We start from the raw sequence: 17,752 nt of genomic DNA, 5'->3' as shown, positions 1-17,752 counted from the left end.
ACTAGAGACTGCATTTATTAAACATTTGTATTATTCTCTATATAATTATCTATATGCTCTTTTGAAACCTATTTCAAGTTCGAGTCACTTTGTATGAACATTGCAAAATATAAGTTTAATTTTGGACGAGTCAGTAATGTATAAAAAAAAATAATTTCATAGGTATTTTCGTTCTTAATCTCTTAATTTCAATCAGTGCCTATTGACTCACAACAAGGCAGTGAATGAGCTTTTCTATACGCCATTATCGATTATATCAACTGCATGTGCTGCACAAATCCCTCAGTAAATATAGGTTAACTTTCTCTTAGAATAAACGTTATTATATGCTGTTAATCTTGTTCATAATTAATTATTCCAATCACATTAATAATTAAATTCGCTAGAGCTTTGCTTTCGCCCGCCTGTAACCCTTTATTAACCTATATGTAATATACATATATATTGGATATATGTACATAATAATAATTTGAATATGTACATGCAATATTCATTCAACCGTATTAGAACTTATTCAACAATAAAATAAATATTTCAGGACCTTATTAATTATCCCGTACCAGTCCTAAGCTTTCAAAATGAATAGGTCTCGTAGCTACTAAGCTTTCAAGGTGGCTATTTTGGCATAAATATGTTTTAAGCATGTTAATATAACTTTCAAAACCATTCCAGTTATAACAAAATAACTTTAGCAACGAACGAAGATTCCTTATTCTCTTAAAAAGGTCTTCCTTTTTAAGAGACATATTATTTATCAGAATTTTAAGTAAGTACATATTATATCAGGTTATTTGTGAAGATAGGGAGCAATGTTTAAAGGTATAGTGAATCCTCCATTAATAAATACATACTAAAATTATGAATCAGTTATATTAAATTTATTTACATATTTTAATTTTCTTAAAATAGCAATAATATTTTTATAGCAATACAAAAAATGGTGTAAAAGGTAGAAGCAAAAAATATTTTAAAATCATTCGTAATGTAAATTCAAGTAGGTAGTATCCTGTCAAATTTCATGAAATAGGATAATGAATTCAGCCTTTGAATGAAATCGTACAAAGGACTGATTTTCTCATTCATAATATATGTATGTATATATGTAAGTACCTACGGACATTAGTCAGTCTAGAATATCAACATTGAGAATAATTAAAACATAATTTCAGGGGTAAAGTCAAAGCTGTTCAACAAGGTTATCTACACTATTACATATAATGTGTTTTACTAAAGATAAACCGTTTCGTAGACTTAGATTTCTTACATTTGCGTTTCATATACTTACTATATAATATATATACCTACAGTTTTAAAAGAAGTACGACGTCGAGCTGGCCACTTCCTTTTTGTTAAAAAGATTATATGGTTAGCAAATAAATCAGCATCTATTTGTGAGCATTGTGATGCACGTCGCGACCAACCCGACTGCGATCAGTCAAGTCTTTTTAGAGGAGCCTTACGAAATTTATAATTCAATTGAAGATCACACGGACAATTTGGTACTCTCGATCAGAAATTCTAACTATTTGTAGCTAGCTACTAGTTATTATTCTGTGCTATTTGATATTTAACAATTACCTACCTACTTTATTGTCTAATTGTCTATATTTGTGTGTTATCTAATGCTATATGTATTAATTATCATCTACACGGCACATGTTTTAATAGCTTCATAATTAACCATTAAACTATGTTATAATTTATTAAATGTTGAATTATGTTGTCAAGATTATGGTAAATGGATGGATCTATGATATACCCACAGTGTATTTAAAATAATTATTGCAATAAATAACTAACGTAGGATCTTAAAGCACTTTATATTGTAATACTGTGACTTTATCCATAAGAATGAAAGAATAGTCTCCTTAAATCAAGACTGAGAGTAATGTTCTTTCGATTTGCATTTATTTGTTTTCCCCCTTAAAATGACATTTAATTGGGTACCTAGTTACTTAATTCGTTCATCTTGCTATAAAGCGATATTCATACAAAATTAGATACAAATGTTATCTAGTAAACTACATCCAAAAAGCAATTACTTACCTACCTACTCAATTTCTACAATTATATCATTTGTACCATTTTAACAGTGCAATAAAGATTATTACTTATTTATTTATATAGGTTATATATTATTTACCTTTAAACAAGTAATTAACATTTAAAAATAAAATCGCACCCCCGAATGAATAAAATCATAATATCGAAATCAAAGTTTTTCAGAAAGGTATAAAAACTGTTTTGATTATGGAAGCGATTATTACTTCATTTCTTATTTGATTTCCCTTAAGGTATATTCATAAATTAATATTTTACACAAACATTTTATAAAAATCCTACCTACCTAAAACCTAATAATTATAAAGACATGTTTGAAAGGAAACTGAGATAACGGTTCGAATATATCGTGTAACACGGCAAAAGAAATATTTTATTACTATGTACAACTACTTTCAATGATATCCGCAAAGATCACATTTAGATTATGTTAGATATTTGCATACAACCTGTTTGCAACGTTTTGAAACCGACACACCTGATTTGAACAGGCTTAACATTCCTTAAAGCCTCTATTCCACAAAATTTATAGCGTCACGGTCAATGACGGGTCAAAATTGTTATAGATAAAATATTTTAAAACATCTGTTTGGCGATAACTACAATCTACATTCCAAGCAATATGTAAATAGGTACGTTTAACTTAATACATCGTAAATTGTGTTTAATTATATTGCGTGTTGAAAATATGTCGATAATGGAGCTTTATGAGCATTCCTCCAATATCGTAGAAATAAAAATAATTTGTAAATACTTAATGATTGAGGAAAATTATATTTTGAAGTTTTTATGCAAAATTTAATACATTATCTAGAAATGAAATGTTTGAGTGATTTCGAAAGTTGTAGTTATGCACATCTAATAGTACCTAGAAGGTAGATTATTTATTTATTAAATTGCTCAGTCATTTAGTATACCTCCACTCTTTCATAGCTATAAAGCTCATAAATAAAGTAATTTATTTTTAACCTAGCAAATATAAGAGTCATCCAGCTTATCCTTTAATAGATGTCATACAGCTGATAGTGCAAAAATATTCAAAGCCATCACCTTCTTCACGCATCAGCCATCAGATTTAGCGGATTTAAATAACATTGCAGGTTTCTAAAATACGTGTTACTTATGAAGATTTTTTCAAACAAATTACAAAGCATCATAGCATAAAAATCTTTAACTATTATCATCGTCATAATTAGACATCGGATTAAGTATATGCATTTGCATATTTGCATATGCAAATGCATAAAACTCTCTAATTACGGCGTTAGTGCATATTATAGCCTTTTTCCCCAATCGTGCATATTTCGTTAAGTAGCGGGAGTTTTGATTGGTCGACTAACCTTTATTAGCCAATCAGAACGCTCAGCGAGTAAACCAACCCTATTTTGGCATGGTAAAATGGCAAAAAATTACAAAATGGGCTCCATTTTAAGTAATTTTTGAGCCATTCAAAATAGGGCTAGATTACCCTTTTGGGGCTAAAAACTTAAAACACGGGTTGAATTCCAAAAAAGGGCTAGATTTAGCCCGGAAAGGTCTAAGGTGGCAACACAGGGCTCGCGGGTGACAAAAGTCACAAATTTGCGATCGAAAATTAATAAAATTAATAAAGGTTTTTTGATTTTGTATTGTGCATATTTTAGGCATATCAGTCGTTTTTAGTGCATATTTCGGCCTTTTTTAGTGCATATTTGCATGCATATTTTGGCATTTTGTTAGTGCATATAATCCGATGTCTAGTCATAATATAAAGTTTGAATACGTAGTTGTATACAGTCAGAAAAATACACCATTCATTTATCTACAGCTACACATGAATAGGTATGGGAAATATTATATTAACGAATTCTCCCCGCGAATCGTAACATAATATGTAATGGTTTTTCATATTTCCATTGGAGATTTATGGTATTTAGGTACCTTTGTTGTTAGAATGAGACTGATGAATTTGGATCACCCGGCGATCAAATATGAAAGCATAGTTTATTCGCGAGATATCGTTATCATATATTATGCATGTAACTATGAGTTAAGCAAGTTTTAAAGAAATTTCTGTTCTCAATTCAATTGATAGGACCAAAAAAATATAAGCAAGACGTTTTAAAGTAATGTATTCAGAAACTACGTCTATGCTCTTAGTTTTATTCCTGATGTCATGGTTCTTCATTCTGTCGGATTTCCTAGCATTCAACATACTTCTTTCCATGGCGTGTTGACAGATAGCGAGCTTGCTTGTTGTCTCCTGAGTGAGAGCCCATGATTGACAGCCATACATAAGGATTGGTAATATGCAGGTGTTGAATAATTTACCTTTAGTGCTTATGGGAAAGTTTTTATCTTTCATTATTTCTTTTAAGGCCCAGTATCTTTTCCAGCCGCTTGTGATTCTTCTCTGGACTTCTTTGTACATAGGTTCTTTTTGAGTTATGATCTGTCCTAGATAGATGAAGTCGTCGGTGTAGTTTATTTCGGTGTTCTCTAATTGTATCATGTTCTTGTTTCCGTTTGTCATCAGTCTAGTCTTCGCCGGATTCAATTTCAACCCTACTTTTTCGCTTTCTATTGCAAGTTCTTTTAACATTATGCTTAGGCTCCCTGACGTTTTGGCGAATAGCACAATGTCGTCGGCGAATCTCAAGTGCGTCAGCGATGCTCCATCCACCATGATCCCGTGATGTTCCCAGTTAAGCTTTCTGAAGATTGATTCTAATACGGCAGAAAAGAGTTTTGGGGATAGGGGGTCTCCTTGTCTTACACCTTTTTCAATTTTGAATGGAATACCTTTCTTTTCAAGTTGAATCCTCGCTGTGCCTTTACTATAAACGTTTTGTAGGAGCCGAATGTATTTGTGATCAATTCCTTGTTCCACTAGAGCTTCCCATATTTTCACATGCAGGAGAGAGTCAAATGCTTTGCTATAGTCTATGAACGCAATATAATAAGTGAGTTGATATTCGTTGTACTTTTCCAAAACTTGACGCACTACGTGAATATGATCTATAACTGAAAAGTTCTTTCGAAATCCTGCCTGCTCGATAGGTTGCTGTTCATCTAACCTTTTTTCGATTCGTTTTAGAATTATCTTAGCAAAAATCTTGTAGATGTTGGACATAAGACTAATTGGACGATAGTTCCCTATGTCGTGTTTATCTCCTTTCTTATATAGCAGGGTGATATTAGTAGTTGTCCACTGATGCGGAATAATTTCGGTTTGTATGATGTTGTTAAACATGTCTGTCAAAATGGGTATTAAAATTACCTTGCTCTTTCTTAGAATTTCGTTCTGTATTCCATCAGGTCCCGGTGCTTTATCTTCCTTTTGCGTATCAATTGCTGCATTAACTTCGGATTGCAAGATAGCAGGAACATCTGAAGGTTCTTCTAATTTAACTTCACCTTGTGTAACATTGCATTCATAAAGTTGCTTATAATAAGATGTTGCTTCTCCTAATATGTCTGTTCTACGATGATTCCACTTATCCCTTTTGCTTTTTACTTTAACGATCCAGTCCAGAGAATTGGATAATTCTTTATAGGCCTTTTTTACTCCACCTGTTTTCGCTATATACTTTTCAAATGCTTCCATTCTTATTTTCCTTCTATCCTTCCTTATGTTGGTTCTAATTTCTTTGCTAATTTTTGTGATATGTTTTCTTCTGTCCTGTATATTTCTTGTGCTGATTAGATGGTTTCTTTCTTGTAACAGTTTCATAGTACTTGTTGATAGCCACTTTTTAGGTTCTTGTTTAGTTTTTGTAATTGATTGTAACTGGTTTGTAATAATACTTTCTATGAAGTTATACTTTTCTTGTGTTCCCAATTCTATTGTGTCGCGTGTATAGTTTCCGAATTTATTATTTAGAGCGGCTGTTATTTGTTCCACTTGCTGTAATCCAAGTTTTACTTTTAATAGGTTTAGTTTTGGTCTCGGCCTTTTGGGTTGCACTATTTCTAATTCAGCTCTGATTAGTCTATGGTTAGTATTAAAATTTAGTTTATTAATAACGTTGAAGTTGGTGAAGTTGTTTTTCTTGTTGGTTAATATAAAATCTATTTCGTTTTTTGTGTTACCGTCAGGCGAAATCCACGTCCACATCTTTTTCTTATGTTTTTTATATATAGTATTTAATATAGTGAGGTTGTTTTCGAATGCAAAATTTATTATTTTCTCTCCATTCCTGCTTCTGGGTTTACTGCTGTAAGTAAATGGTCCTAGCACCATATTTTCTCCTATTCGTCTTTCACCGATTTGGCCATTGTAATCTCCCATAACTATTAAGTTTTTATGGGCGTGTTCTTGAATAGCTTTATTTAGATCTTGGTAAAATGTATTTATAGTGTCTAGATTAGATTGTTCGGTAGGCGAATATATTTGAAAAATAGACCAGGGATCTCTGTAGCCTGGAAGTTTTAGATTCATCACTGCAATGCGTTCCGTAATACCTATAAACCCTTCTACGTACTTGGTTATGTGTTTTTTTAGAATAAATCCAACCCCATACTGACCTGGGGTTTCCCCTATATGGTAGAACATGTAGTCCCGATGATCAACAATGTTTTCACCCAATCTTCTTACTTCGCTCAGGCCAACAATGTCCCATTTGATTCGTTCTAGCGCGTACATTAATTCGGTGAGATTTTCATCATTTTTCAAAGTGAGTACATTGAGGGCTGCAATATATATTTTTGTATCGAAATGTGGTTCTAAGTTTGTGAGATTTATTGTTGGAGGGTGTTGGTCTCTTTCCCCCACGAGGACCAGTCGGCTTGGGGGAGAAAAGTTGGTTGTCGTTTTTTCGTAAGTAGTTGCTTCAGTTAGTTTGTTTTTCCGTTTGCCAGTTCTTAATTGCTATTGCTTTTTCGTTGTAGATAAGTTAGAAAGAGAGTTTGACCTGGATCGCATAGTATCAAATGCATTGGATCTGTTTGACTTGATTGAGGACAGAGTCTGTTGCTTTTTTGGTTGATTCTTATAAGACGGTGAAGCAGAAGTTTCTCTTTTCCTTTTCTCCTGGATGTTGGTGTTCTCTTTTACTATTAGTTTATCGTGTTTCAAATATGCTATATTTCCCTTCTTCCTTTCTTCAATTAAATCTGCTTGCAATGCCTTTCTCTTTTCTAACACTTCTTTTGAATAATCCTCAGTGACATAGATTTTCTTTAAGTTTCTTTTATTTTTCATAATTTCTACCTTTTTCCAATTGCTAGTGAACGAACAAAGTGTTGGCCTTGGTTTATCGCTGTCTACCTTTTTACTTCCTATTCGGTGAATTTTTTTAATTTCATTTTCTTCTATGTTAATTTGCAGTTCACTTTTAAAAATTTCTTGTAAATTTTTTAATAGTTGTACCGATGATGTTTCCTTTTCTTCTAATCCAAAAACTACAATATTATTATATCTCTCTCCTCTTTTTAAATGTTCAATCTCTTTTTCCAGTTTTTCCACTTTGATTTTCAGATTTTTGTTTTCAGCCACAATAGGAATTAATTTTTCATCCATTCTGTCCATAATACTTTTTGTAATAGATTCTTTGAGTTCAGCATTTTGGTTCTGCATCTCAGTTTTCATTTTGTCAAACAACATTTGAAATTGGCCTTCCATTTTTGCGTAAAAGGAACGTAGCAAATATTTCCTGGTTGGCAACACTGATACTTGTCACTTCAAATGACGTTTGATGTCAAATGTCAATTGTCAGTGGTAAATGTCGTTTGATATAAATAATTGTTATTCTAACCTGTAAGATTATGTTGCGCTTCGTATTTTCAGTAAGATCGAGTAATCACGCGATATTTATTATTGATAACACTTCACACTGTTTATGTTGAACTTTGGAAACGAAGTTGTTAACCATGGAGTGCTGTAACTATTTTATATCTTTAATTTATTCTGGAGCTCGTGAATATGTTGTTGACAGTTTTAGTGCCGGAAACGGAATTCGAAAGAGCATAGACGTAGTTACTAAAATCAAAAGACTCAAATGGAGGTGGGCGGGACATATGATAAGAGACCAGGACAAGTGGAGTAAAAGAGTGACAAGATGGTATCCTAGAGATGGAAAAAGGAAGAGGGGCAGACCGCTGAAAAGATGGGATGATGATATCAGACAAGTGGCAGGGGTTATGTGGAATAGAGTAGCTCAGGACAGATCGGAATGGAAACGGTTGGAGGAGGCCTTTGCCGATTGGCAAACAGATCTTCAGAAAATAAAGAAACACCAAATATTAAAATAATTAAAATAGTGAATAGTTTGTTAGTTTTTGCAATTGTTTCATTTTCATTATATGTATGTATTAGACTTAAGTTTGATCTGAAATAAAAGGCTATCTTATCTTATCTTATCTTATTCAGAAACTAGTTCAATACATGAAAGTGCACAACAATGGGTCTGTTATCTTTCCACAATTAAAACACAATCCATTCTCAAGACCGCTAAGAAAGTTTTTATGTAATCAATTCAATAAAAAGTAGTGTTAATTATCATTTGCAATCAATACAAAACGATTATTAAAAAATGCGAATCATAGCGGCTCTTTGAAAGCTACAATGTAATTCTACAAGACGTGTACATAATACATATACCCAGTATAATGAATTGATATAGGTATAAAAGAAATATAGGTATGCAATGGATTAAGTGGATAATTATAAGAATAAAACGGTGGATTAATTCATCAAATTAATAGGCACGTATGATGTATGTTTTGTTATAATATTATAAATAATTATGTAATAATGACGGTCTAGTACCTATGCTCAAAGTTTTTATAGAACATCAGAAGGGATGTTTTATGAAGTGAAACTTCTTAAGGCGCGTTAAGAGTAAAAATTCAAGGTCGCGTCATGGGGTAAATACAATTGAAAATAAGTAGGAAAACCGTCACAAATACCGAAATATTTATCACAATCCCCTAACAATGTAATAAGCTCTTAGTAAGGTCATATAGATTAAATACCAGTATGGGGTATACATTGCGTTCCAGAGTCACCATCAACTGCTAGTCTAGACTGTTCCATTACAAAGATGGCTGTTTCTATATAATACCTCTATAGCTTGGCGTTAATAAGTACGAATTTTAAATCTATGTTGATAGTCTTAAAGATATACCTAATTTTAAAAACTAATTTACTATTCGATTATTATACGTGATCCCTGTCTGCCTGAGTGCTAATTGCTATAGGCTGAAAAAGGCTCAATAAATAAAAATCTGATTATATACAATATTAGTAGGTATTATAAAAGTGATTAAAATTTAAAACCGCTTAATATAATATAATAAAAATTCAATGTAGTTTTTATTATAGATAAAAAATGTCATAATTATCAACAGTTTATGATAAGGTTTATATATGATCATGATGGTTAACTTTTTTTTAATCCTATAAAATACTTGATAAACTGGAATTCAGTAAGTACCTAATAGAATAATGATTAATACAATTTGATTATTTATATTTATGTTATCAAATGTTTTCATATAAATCGTATTATGTATTATTTTTAAAATACTAAGTATGTAGTTAAATTCATAGGTTTACTTAAAAATAAATCTTTGACAAAAGAAATTGTAAATTTACATTTGAAATGTCAGAATAACTAGGTATAGATTGTCTAATCTAAAAATGAACGCCCCTCCACTGTGTTTACGCTCACATTCAAAGTACGTGTATAGACGCAATACACACAAATTGGTCTGCCTCATTGGTCGTTCAGTCCTCCAGTCCCGTCCATGCCCGAACGACAGGACCAGTTGGCCAACTAGTGCATAAATGACGCGATGCACGACAGAACGGACGTGTCATTCCGTACATAGCGCGCTCTCCCCGCCATACAATGCTAGGCACCTGAACTGATCGCCCGATTAGTTGACAAATCAGTGCGCGAGTGTCAAAGTTTGCAGTAGAATCGACGCGCGCACACATATAAAGTGGTTCAATAATTATTTGTCCTCACACATTGAAACAATTAAGTTTAGTGGAGGGGCGTTCATTTTTAGATTAGACAATCTCTACTAGCAAGAAATATACTTAAATCAGACACCTGTTTTCGGTGTCAATCCAAGTTACGCTAAATGTAGGTATGTGCCCAATTTCATTGTAATTGGTTCAGTAGTATTTGCCTGAAAGAGTTACAAACATCCACACAAACTTTCGCATTTATTATACATATTAGTAGCAGAGATGTAGTCCAATATGTTTTAAAAAATTAGTAAGATAAGAATATTAGGCATACATAATTTATGATAATGCTCATGACTAGTATTGACCGGCCTCTGCCGCGGCGGTCAAAAACCCGACCTTGTCAAATCTAGTATCGCGATGAACCAAATAGGTACGTTTGACAAATCTGCATTGTAATACGAAAAAAACAATATATTATGCATTGTCACGTACAGATGTACATGTATAGGTACATAACTACCTACATAGCAATGACCACTCAAATATAATAGGGGAAATCGACAAGTACCGACGTAGCTTTATTCCAATTATTTTATTTGATAATAAGAAAGAAAGAGTTAGTATTAGTTAGTTTAAACTATACAGAATTTATATTATCAAACCCCACATAAATAAATTCCTATGATATAAATTTATACAAATATCAATTCTTAAAAGTCGATTCTCTAGAATCTAGATTAATCAGCTGTTTTTTGCATTAATTTAATATAACCGCACACCTACACAAGAAAGCTGCAAATAATTATCCCTTTACCTATGCCGAGTCTAATAATGGAATGCATTCATTATTATGGCATCCTACCGTATTAGGGTTCAGCACCTCGCATCCTACCTTATCCGTCCTCAGTCGACTGTCATGCTTGATGCATCCTAAAAAATCGTGGCCATAGTTACTATGGACTATGGACATTCCTGGAAACCAGTAGTACGGAATAACAAACCACATTTAGATAATCAAGTATGTTAAAAACAAAAGATCAATAAGGAGAAAGGTGCTTGACATTGAATAACGTATAAAACATAGATAAATACATAATATGTTATACCTACCAGTCGTTACGCTGATTAATTGACATCAATAAAAAATATATTATTAACTGTTTATATTTATTAGTTATTAGTTATTACCCACCTCAAGCTTAATGGCCTTCAATTTTAAAGATTATTACGACTACTCAGAGGTGGTGCGGGGACAGAAGAAAAGAGAGTTACATTTATCACTTCTTACCTATAGGTAAAAATGATCAAAATCCAAACCACTGCATTTTGTAGTAACTATATTATCAGCTTTTAGACTGGGGTAGACCGTAGAAGCCTATAAAAATAATAAAAAGATAAAAAAATCGCAGTCGGATGAAACCCATTAGAAAAGGAGGGGAATATGATGAAAATAGTTTGGAAAATCCAAAAGTGCACGCCTCATAATTTTTTTTTAATAATTATTTATTAATTATTATTTTTGTTTATTTAATAACAATTAAACCACATCGAATCAGACCCTGAAAAATGAAAGGGTTCTATTCCTGAGCATACTCAAGCGTAAGAGAAAAAATAATTTGGAAAATCCAAAAGTGCACGCCTCATAATTTTTTTTAATAAATATTTATTAATTATTATTTTTGTTTATTTAATAACAATTAAACCACATCGAATCAGACCCTGAAAAATGAAAGGGTTCTATTCCTGAGCATACTCAAGCGTAAGAGAAAAAAAAAGACTCGATTAGTAAAGTATTTCGGTCGCTATCGTGTTAACAAGAAAAAGGATCCGCACATACAGACACACGGACGTCCAAGACAGAACTTTTTTAAACTGTTTTTTAACTAGTTTAAATAACAAAAATGACATCAAAAATATCATGAACGTTAAAAATAGTGTTTTTTCTTAATATGTGTGTGTATGTATTATCTTACAAGTGCAATGTATGATACATAAAGACATTTTAAGTTTGAAAAATCAGATGTTTTGCGCGAAGTGACAGTAGTACCCACCTCAACGCTTCGCTTATGAGGCGTGCAAAAAGACTCGATTAGTAAAGTATTTCGGTCGCTATCGTGTTAACAAGAAAATCCTCCGCACATACAGACACACGGACGTCCAAGACAGAACTTTTTTAAACTGTTTTTTAACTAGTTTAAATAACAAAAATGACATCAAAAATATCATGAATGTTAAAAATGGTGTTTTTTCTTAATATGTATGTGTATGTATTATCTTACAAGTGCAATACATAAAGACATTTTAAGTTTGAAAAATCAGATGTTTTGCGCGAAGTGACAGTAGTACCCACCTCAACGCTTCGCTTATGAGGCGTGCAATAAAAGGAAAAATAAATTACGGTCAATCCGAGTTCGGGAAGTGGGAGCTTTTAAGAGAAAAAAATGGTTTCTCTCGATTTCCGACAAAACTACAAGTCCTACGGAAAAAAGTTCAATGGCAAAGTTGTAGGTAATAAAAAGTTCTACAACTTTTGTATCCACAATTTTTTCACATAATCTCAAAATTTAGGTGAAAATTTCAAAAAACCCAGTTTTTGGTCTTTTATTTTTATCTACTTCAATTTTTTTTTTCTACTAAATTTAGTGGAAACTTACTTTATTATGTCCTAAATACACTGTAAATTATTTGATTGAAAATATTTATTTTTTCGCCTTATTTTGAATTAATACTAAAAAAACAACCTAATTTTCAATCGATATTTTCAATCGATTCAATCGATCGGGTGACTTCCCGTCAAAATATCAGCTTTTTTTCAAAAACTTGGGGAGCCTTTAATTATTCATTGAAATCTCTACTTTCATATGGTGTAAAAAAAAAACACCACCATAGTAAATGTTCTCAGGAAATGCATACAAACAGTGTGATAATGAGCTTTTACTAAATCAGGCACACTTCTCGAACTCTATATCTTCTCTTGTATCGGCTTTTCGGTAATACATATTTCAAAAGAAACAAAATTATCTGTTCTAAGCTTAGATTAAGGATTGGTCTCCGCGCGCGCGCTACGACTAGATACCGCCCCACCTAAAAACAATAGCTCTGTGAGTGCGGCAACCATAGAAATCTAAATAACAAGACACATAGAAGGGCTATAATGTCATAATTCGTATGAAAACCGCTGTCGCCAAAATCAACACATTCAAACCGAAAGCTAAACAGTGCACACAAGTAAACTATGCCTTTTATTGGACAGCTTGATTTTAGTGAAAACTAACTATCTATTAAATTAAGCATTTGAATATGTATCCTAACGCACGAATTTACGGTTTATTTTAGAATAACATCCCTAAGTATATGAGACTTTTTGCTCCAATACGAACAAACGTGATAATAAGAATGGTCGACTGTGTCATTCATTGTTATTTCGATTACTATGGTGACACTCGTAATACTTGTAAATATTCTATAATTTTAAGGAAAAACGGCATTATTTCTAAAAAAATATATTTTCCGATGAAATATTATTCCTTTATAAGTATAATTACAACTTGTGGAAGAATTTCCGCAATGGGAATTGCTGAAACACACCATGTATACACTCATACGTCTCCAGAGCAACTGAACAGTGACGAATGCACTGGTGATGTGCAAATCACCTGAGTGGCGACAAGGTCACGCACGCTTACGACTTCTAGTGTCTTGTTATTTAGATTTCTATGGCGGCAACTCATTTCTGTAGTGTGTGTTAGGCAATTTGTAAAGACGCTAGTGTGTGTGAAGAATTGGGCTGCCAGCTACATAAATTTTACCTGATAAATGGGAAATCTGCCATCTTGGAAAGAAGTTTGAAAAATATATTTTTTCATCCTGACCTGGCCGGGAATCGAATCCATGAACGATTTGAGTCGCATGACTCAAATCCACTTGCGACGCTACTATACTATAGTCACAAAGGTTGATTAAAAGTAAAAAAGCGGAAATAAAAAAAATAACATACTAAATGAGTCAGTTAAACATGGTTAAACAGAAATAAATTATTGTTATTATACTCTTTTATATATGTATTAGTAATAGTATTGAAAAAAAAAGTTCAAATTATTGCTAAAAGATTTCCTCAACCACGTGTATTTTTTTGGATATGCAATACGGCAACACTGAATGGCGTCGTATTTTCGTAGAAAAAAATTTCGAAGTAAAGGAGAAATTTCGAATAATACGATACTTAGTGATGGTACGTGATCCCAGTGTCTTTCTTATTTTTTGTTGTATTATTTTTAAATAGTTTTATGGCACAAATAGGCATTTTACTTCAGATTTTGTTCAAAATCTTTATAAACTATCGGTTCGCCCTCTCCACACAATGCTTGTGACACGACTGGCTTGGGTACGCCGAATTCGGCGTACTTTTAGTTGCCGCATTTTTCAAGTACGCCGGCGGCATCTAGTCGTAGCGCGCGCGCGGAGACCAATCCTTAATCTAAGGTTCTAAGTATAATATTTTACAGCATATTCAAAAGCAAAATAAAAACATTTCAGGTAGTTTGAGAAGTGTGCCTGATTTAGTAATTATAAAAGTACCTAGTAGTAGTAAGCTCATTTTCGCTCGGATTGACCGTAATTTATTTTTCCTTTTATTTTCATCATATTCCCCTCCTTTTCTTATGGGTTTCATCCGACTGCGATTTTTTTTTTGTTTCAAAAATTATCTACTCTAGTCTATCTAGGAATAAGACAAGAATGTAACACCTTGTAAGTTGTAACGCCTGACAGAATAAAAATGTTACAATAGCGCACCATTGTTTTTCGTCTCTGACATGATATTGTCGCATACATTTTATTTAACGCTGGTACCACAATGAATGGAACAAAGAATGCCAGTCATTCATAACTTCACCAAGATCCTTTTGTGAAGTTTTACCGCGGGCGCTAGCAAACGTCAAAAAAAGATGAGCAACCCAGGCGGTTGGTAAATTTTCTTTTTTATCATAAAGAGGAAAATATTTTTTGACTAACTAATTCACGAGCTTGAAGCCCCACTATCTAAATAAATATACTATTAATATTGTATAATGTTTGAAAGTTTACGAACAAATAAATTTAAAAGGTACCTAATTAAATGCTCTATACTCAGAGATCAACCATATAATGAGAAACCGTTATAATATCCTGAAAAAATATATCAATTTTTCAAAATGCTGAATGCAACTTATAAATATATCACAAAGCGGCAAAAATAAAATCTTACAAAAACGAAAACAAAAGAAAGATTAAGTTACAATGTTCGACAAAACATTTCTCCCAACTGCCACAGAACACTACTTTGAAAGTGTTTATACGTCCTTGTTCCCAGAAGTCGGTAAGTATCATTGAATGGGTTTGTAATTACGTTTTTTTATATCTTTCATAAACGCCGACACCTGGAATTATGGTCTCGTTAACGTCTTCATGTCTCATTAAAAATAAATAGCTTGCTAGACAATGGGTTTGTTACGATAATGTTTATGACGAAATATTTGAGCCGGTTTAAGATAATTCAATTATCGATGGATGTGGTACCTATTGTTGTTATTGTTATGTAAAGCATTTTTTAATCCGCTTTCCATGTGGAAACTAAACTAATTTTTCAATTATGTTTTCAATAAGTAGTAAACATACAAGACCCAAAAATACATTATTATTAATAACACGATTAAATTAAATTTTAGTAGAAATTAATACAATAAGCACGTGTAAGTGTTAAATAGTTAAATACTTCAAGCGCGCTTAATAGGATAATGAGGCAATTAGAAATAACACTAACTATCTATTGGCAATTTGTACCATTGAGTGGATAATTACCGCGTATTTTACGTTGCTTTTCGGACGCTTTGCTTTATATTGCTTTCTATGTGTTATTTCATTCAAAAATATTAAATATTTTTTGAATGATGAATACATCCATAAAATATAATGTTCCTTAACTTATAAGCCCTCTTTATAAAACGATTTACAAAATTCAATTCTTGTAAGTTACGCAAATGACTAGTAAAACTACGTCATTACCGGTGATTTCCGCTTGTCATAATGACAGGTGAGTGTCGCCCGAGTGCCTCTGGATGATAAGCACGACCCGATTGGCCCCTTCTGATATTACCACCGACTAATAGCTGACATGGACATTATCTGTGACGGAGACATAAATTTCCCGCCGCGGCCGGGGTAAATATCGAATATCAATGTGATTTAATAAATTACTTCAACTTTGCTTTTAGTCCCAATATCAACATTCTGCATTATTCATTCGACTCGACTATGTATTGTATAATAACGTGTATATATATACATATAGCTTTAACAGCAAAAAGAGGTTGTGCAAATATTTGTTTAGCTCAAACCAAACGTCGGACAGTTTGACAAACATTATTATATCAGTGTTTAAATAAAATATGTGCATATTAATTATTTACATAGACTTTACGGGTTCTTGTTAATTATATGAAATAACAAAAGCTCGCTCGGTATTATCCAACATTGCAAAGTTATTTTGTAACACTTTATTGCGTCTGCCGCAGTTAACTTGATATACATACTTAGTTATTAATTAGTTATACTGTGGTTATACTAAGAATATACACAATAACCCCATTGAATAGTAATAGGAAGTGTGATGCCGTTTTAAATAATTGTAGGTACATTTTACTTAAATAGCCAAGAAACAAACAGTTTATTTCACATATTTGTCACATATAAGTATACTAGCTGTCCCGGCGAACTTCGTACCGCCCAGTCAATGAATGTCGTGTTACCTTTGGGCTTGGAACTAATTTAGGCTTTGATGAATGGAATACAATGATACAAAATAAATAAAGATATATAACAGCATTTTATTTCGATGAATAACACATAGGTATAGGAAAAAGAATAAAAAAAACAATAATTAGATACTTGATTACTTCATACACGTGCCAGAGAAAAATTATCGAATTAAACTACGTTTTGCAGCCTGGGATGCATTCGGATTAACTCTTTTCATTCTTTAACTGGTGTCGACCACGAAATCGTTTCCTTTCACTTTAGTTATGATAGTTCTACCACTATCATCTTGTTGTTGCCTGTGATAGTTTCTACAGTAAATTTTCGTGGATTCCTTTTGGAACACTCGCTGTCAACCATGCATGTTGATTGGCGGTTGATGGTGCCACACGGTCCATCAATCATATTCGTGATTACAACATAATGTCGGTCTGGATCGATTGAATACATCCATCATTGAATAATCCGAAAGATGTGTTGCTTTAATGTAACTCATTGCTTGAAAACACGTGTGGTAATGTCGAGCCGATCACTTGATAATTGTCCGGGACGCAGCAGTAGAATAATTTCCATCCATTTTGGATTTCATTTAAATGTAATGAATACCAGGCCGACCATAATGACGAACATATGTCATTGCATCTTGCGCATATTCATGCGTATGACTTGGGCTACCTGTGTATGTCACCGGTAAAATAGCACCTAAGCACCTAAATAGCCCAATAAATATTTTCTGCATCTTCTTCTCTGTGCTAATTGCATCGCGTAAATGGATGTAATCTTCAAAACGCAATTTAGCTTGGTTCAATCGAATGAGCCAGGGCCTCCGTTTCAATTTTAACGTTATAATATTATTTCAACGCAATATTGTTGAAGCAGTCGACGAAATCGTGACAAATAGTTGTCAGAATTTTTACATTTTTAAAGATTTTTTTTTAAATAATTAATCGAACTATCCTTCTTGGTTAGTTTCCTCACCGAAAATACCTTATCAATTTC

General features: G+C 32.6%; 2 protein-coding genes across 2 annotated transcripts in view; both read right to left on the bottom strand.

The window, feature by feature from the left end:
* The window catches only part of Sulf1 (Extracellular sulfatase Sulf1), a 76,474-nt gene that overhangs the window by 51,199 nt on the left and 7,523 nt on the right, over positions 1–17,752 (bottom strand). The gene's annotated exons all lie outside the window — the stretch shown is intronic.
* Positions 6,911–7,990, bottom strand: LOC149489708 (uncharacterized). Its single transcript, XM_089714384.1, has one exon. It carries the CDS (start codon positions 7,661–7,663, stop codon positions 6,911–6,913), a length of 753 nt encoding a protein of 250 aa, XP_089570510.1. The 5' UTR covers positions 7,664–7,990.

The sequence above is a fragment of the Colias philodice genome, chromosome 3 (assembly GCF_061535455.1).
Source record: "Colias philodice isolate Cphi_HAF_F1 chromosome 3, ilColPhil1 Martin Lab GWU primary, whole genome shotgun sequence".
NCBI classification, from domain to species: domain Eukaryota; kingdom Metazoa; phylum Arthropoda; class Insecta; order Lepidoptera; family Pieridae; genus Colias; species Colias philodice.
Note: the sequence above shows the minus strand (reverse complement) of the source record. Positions and strands in the feature narration are given on the sequence as shown.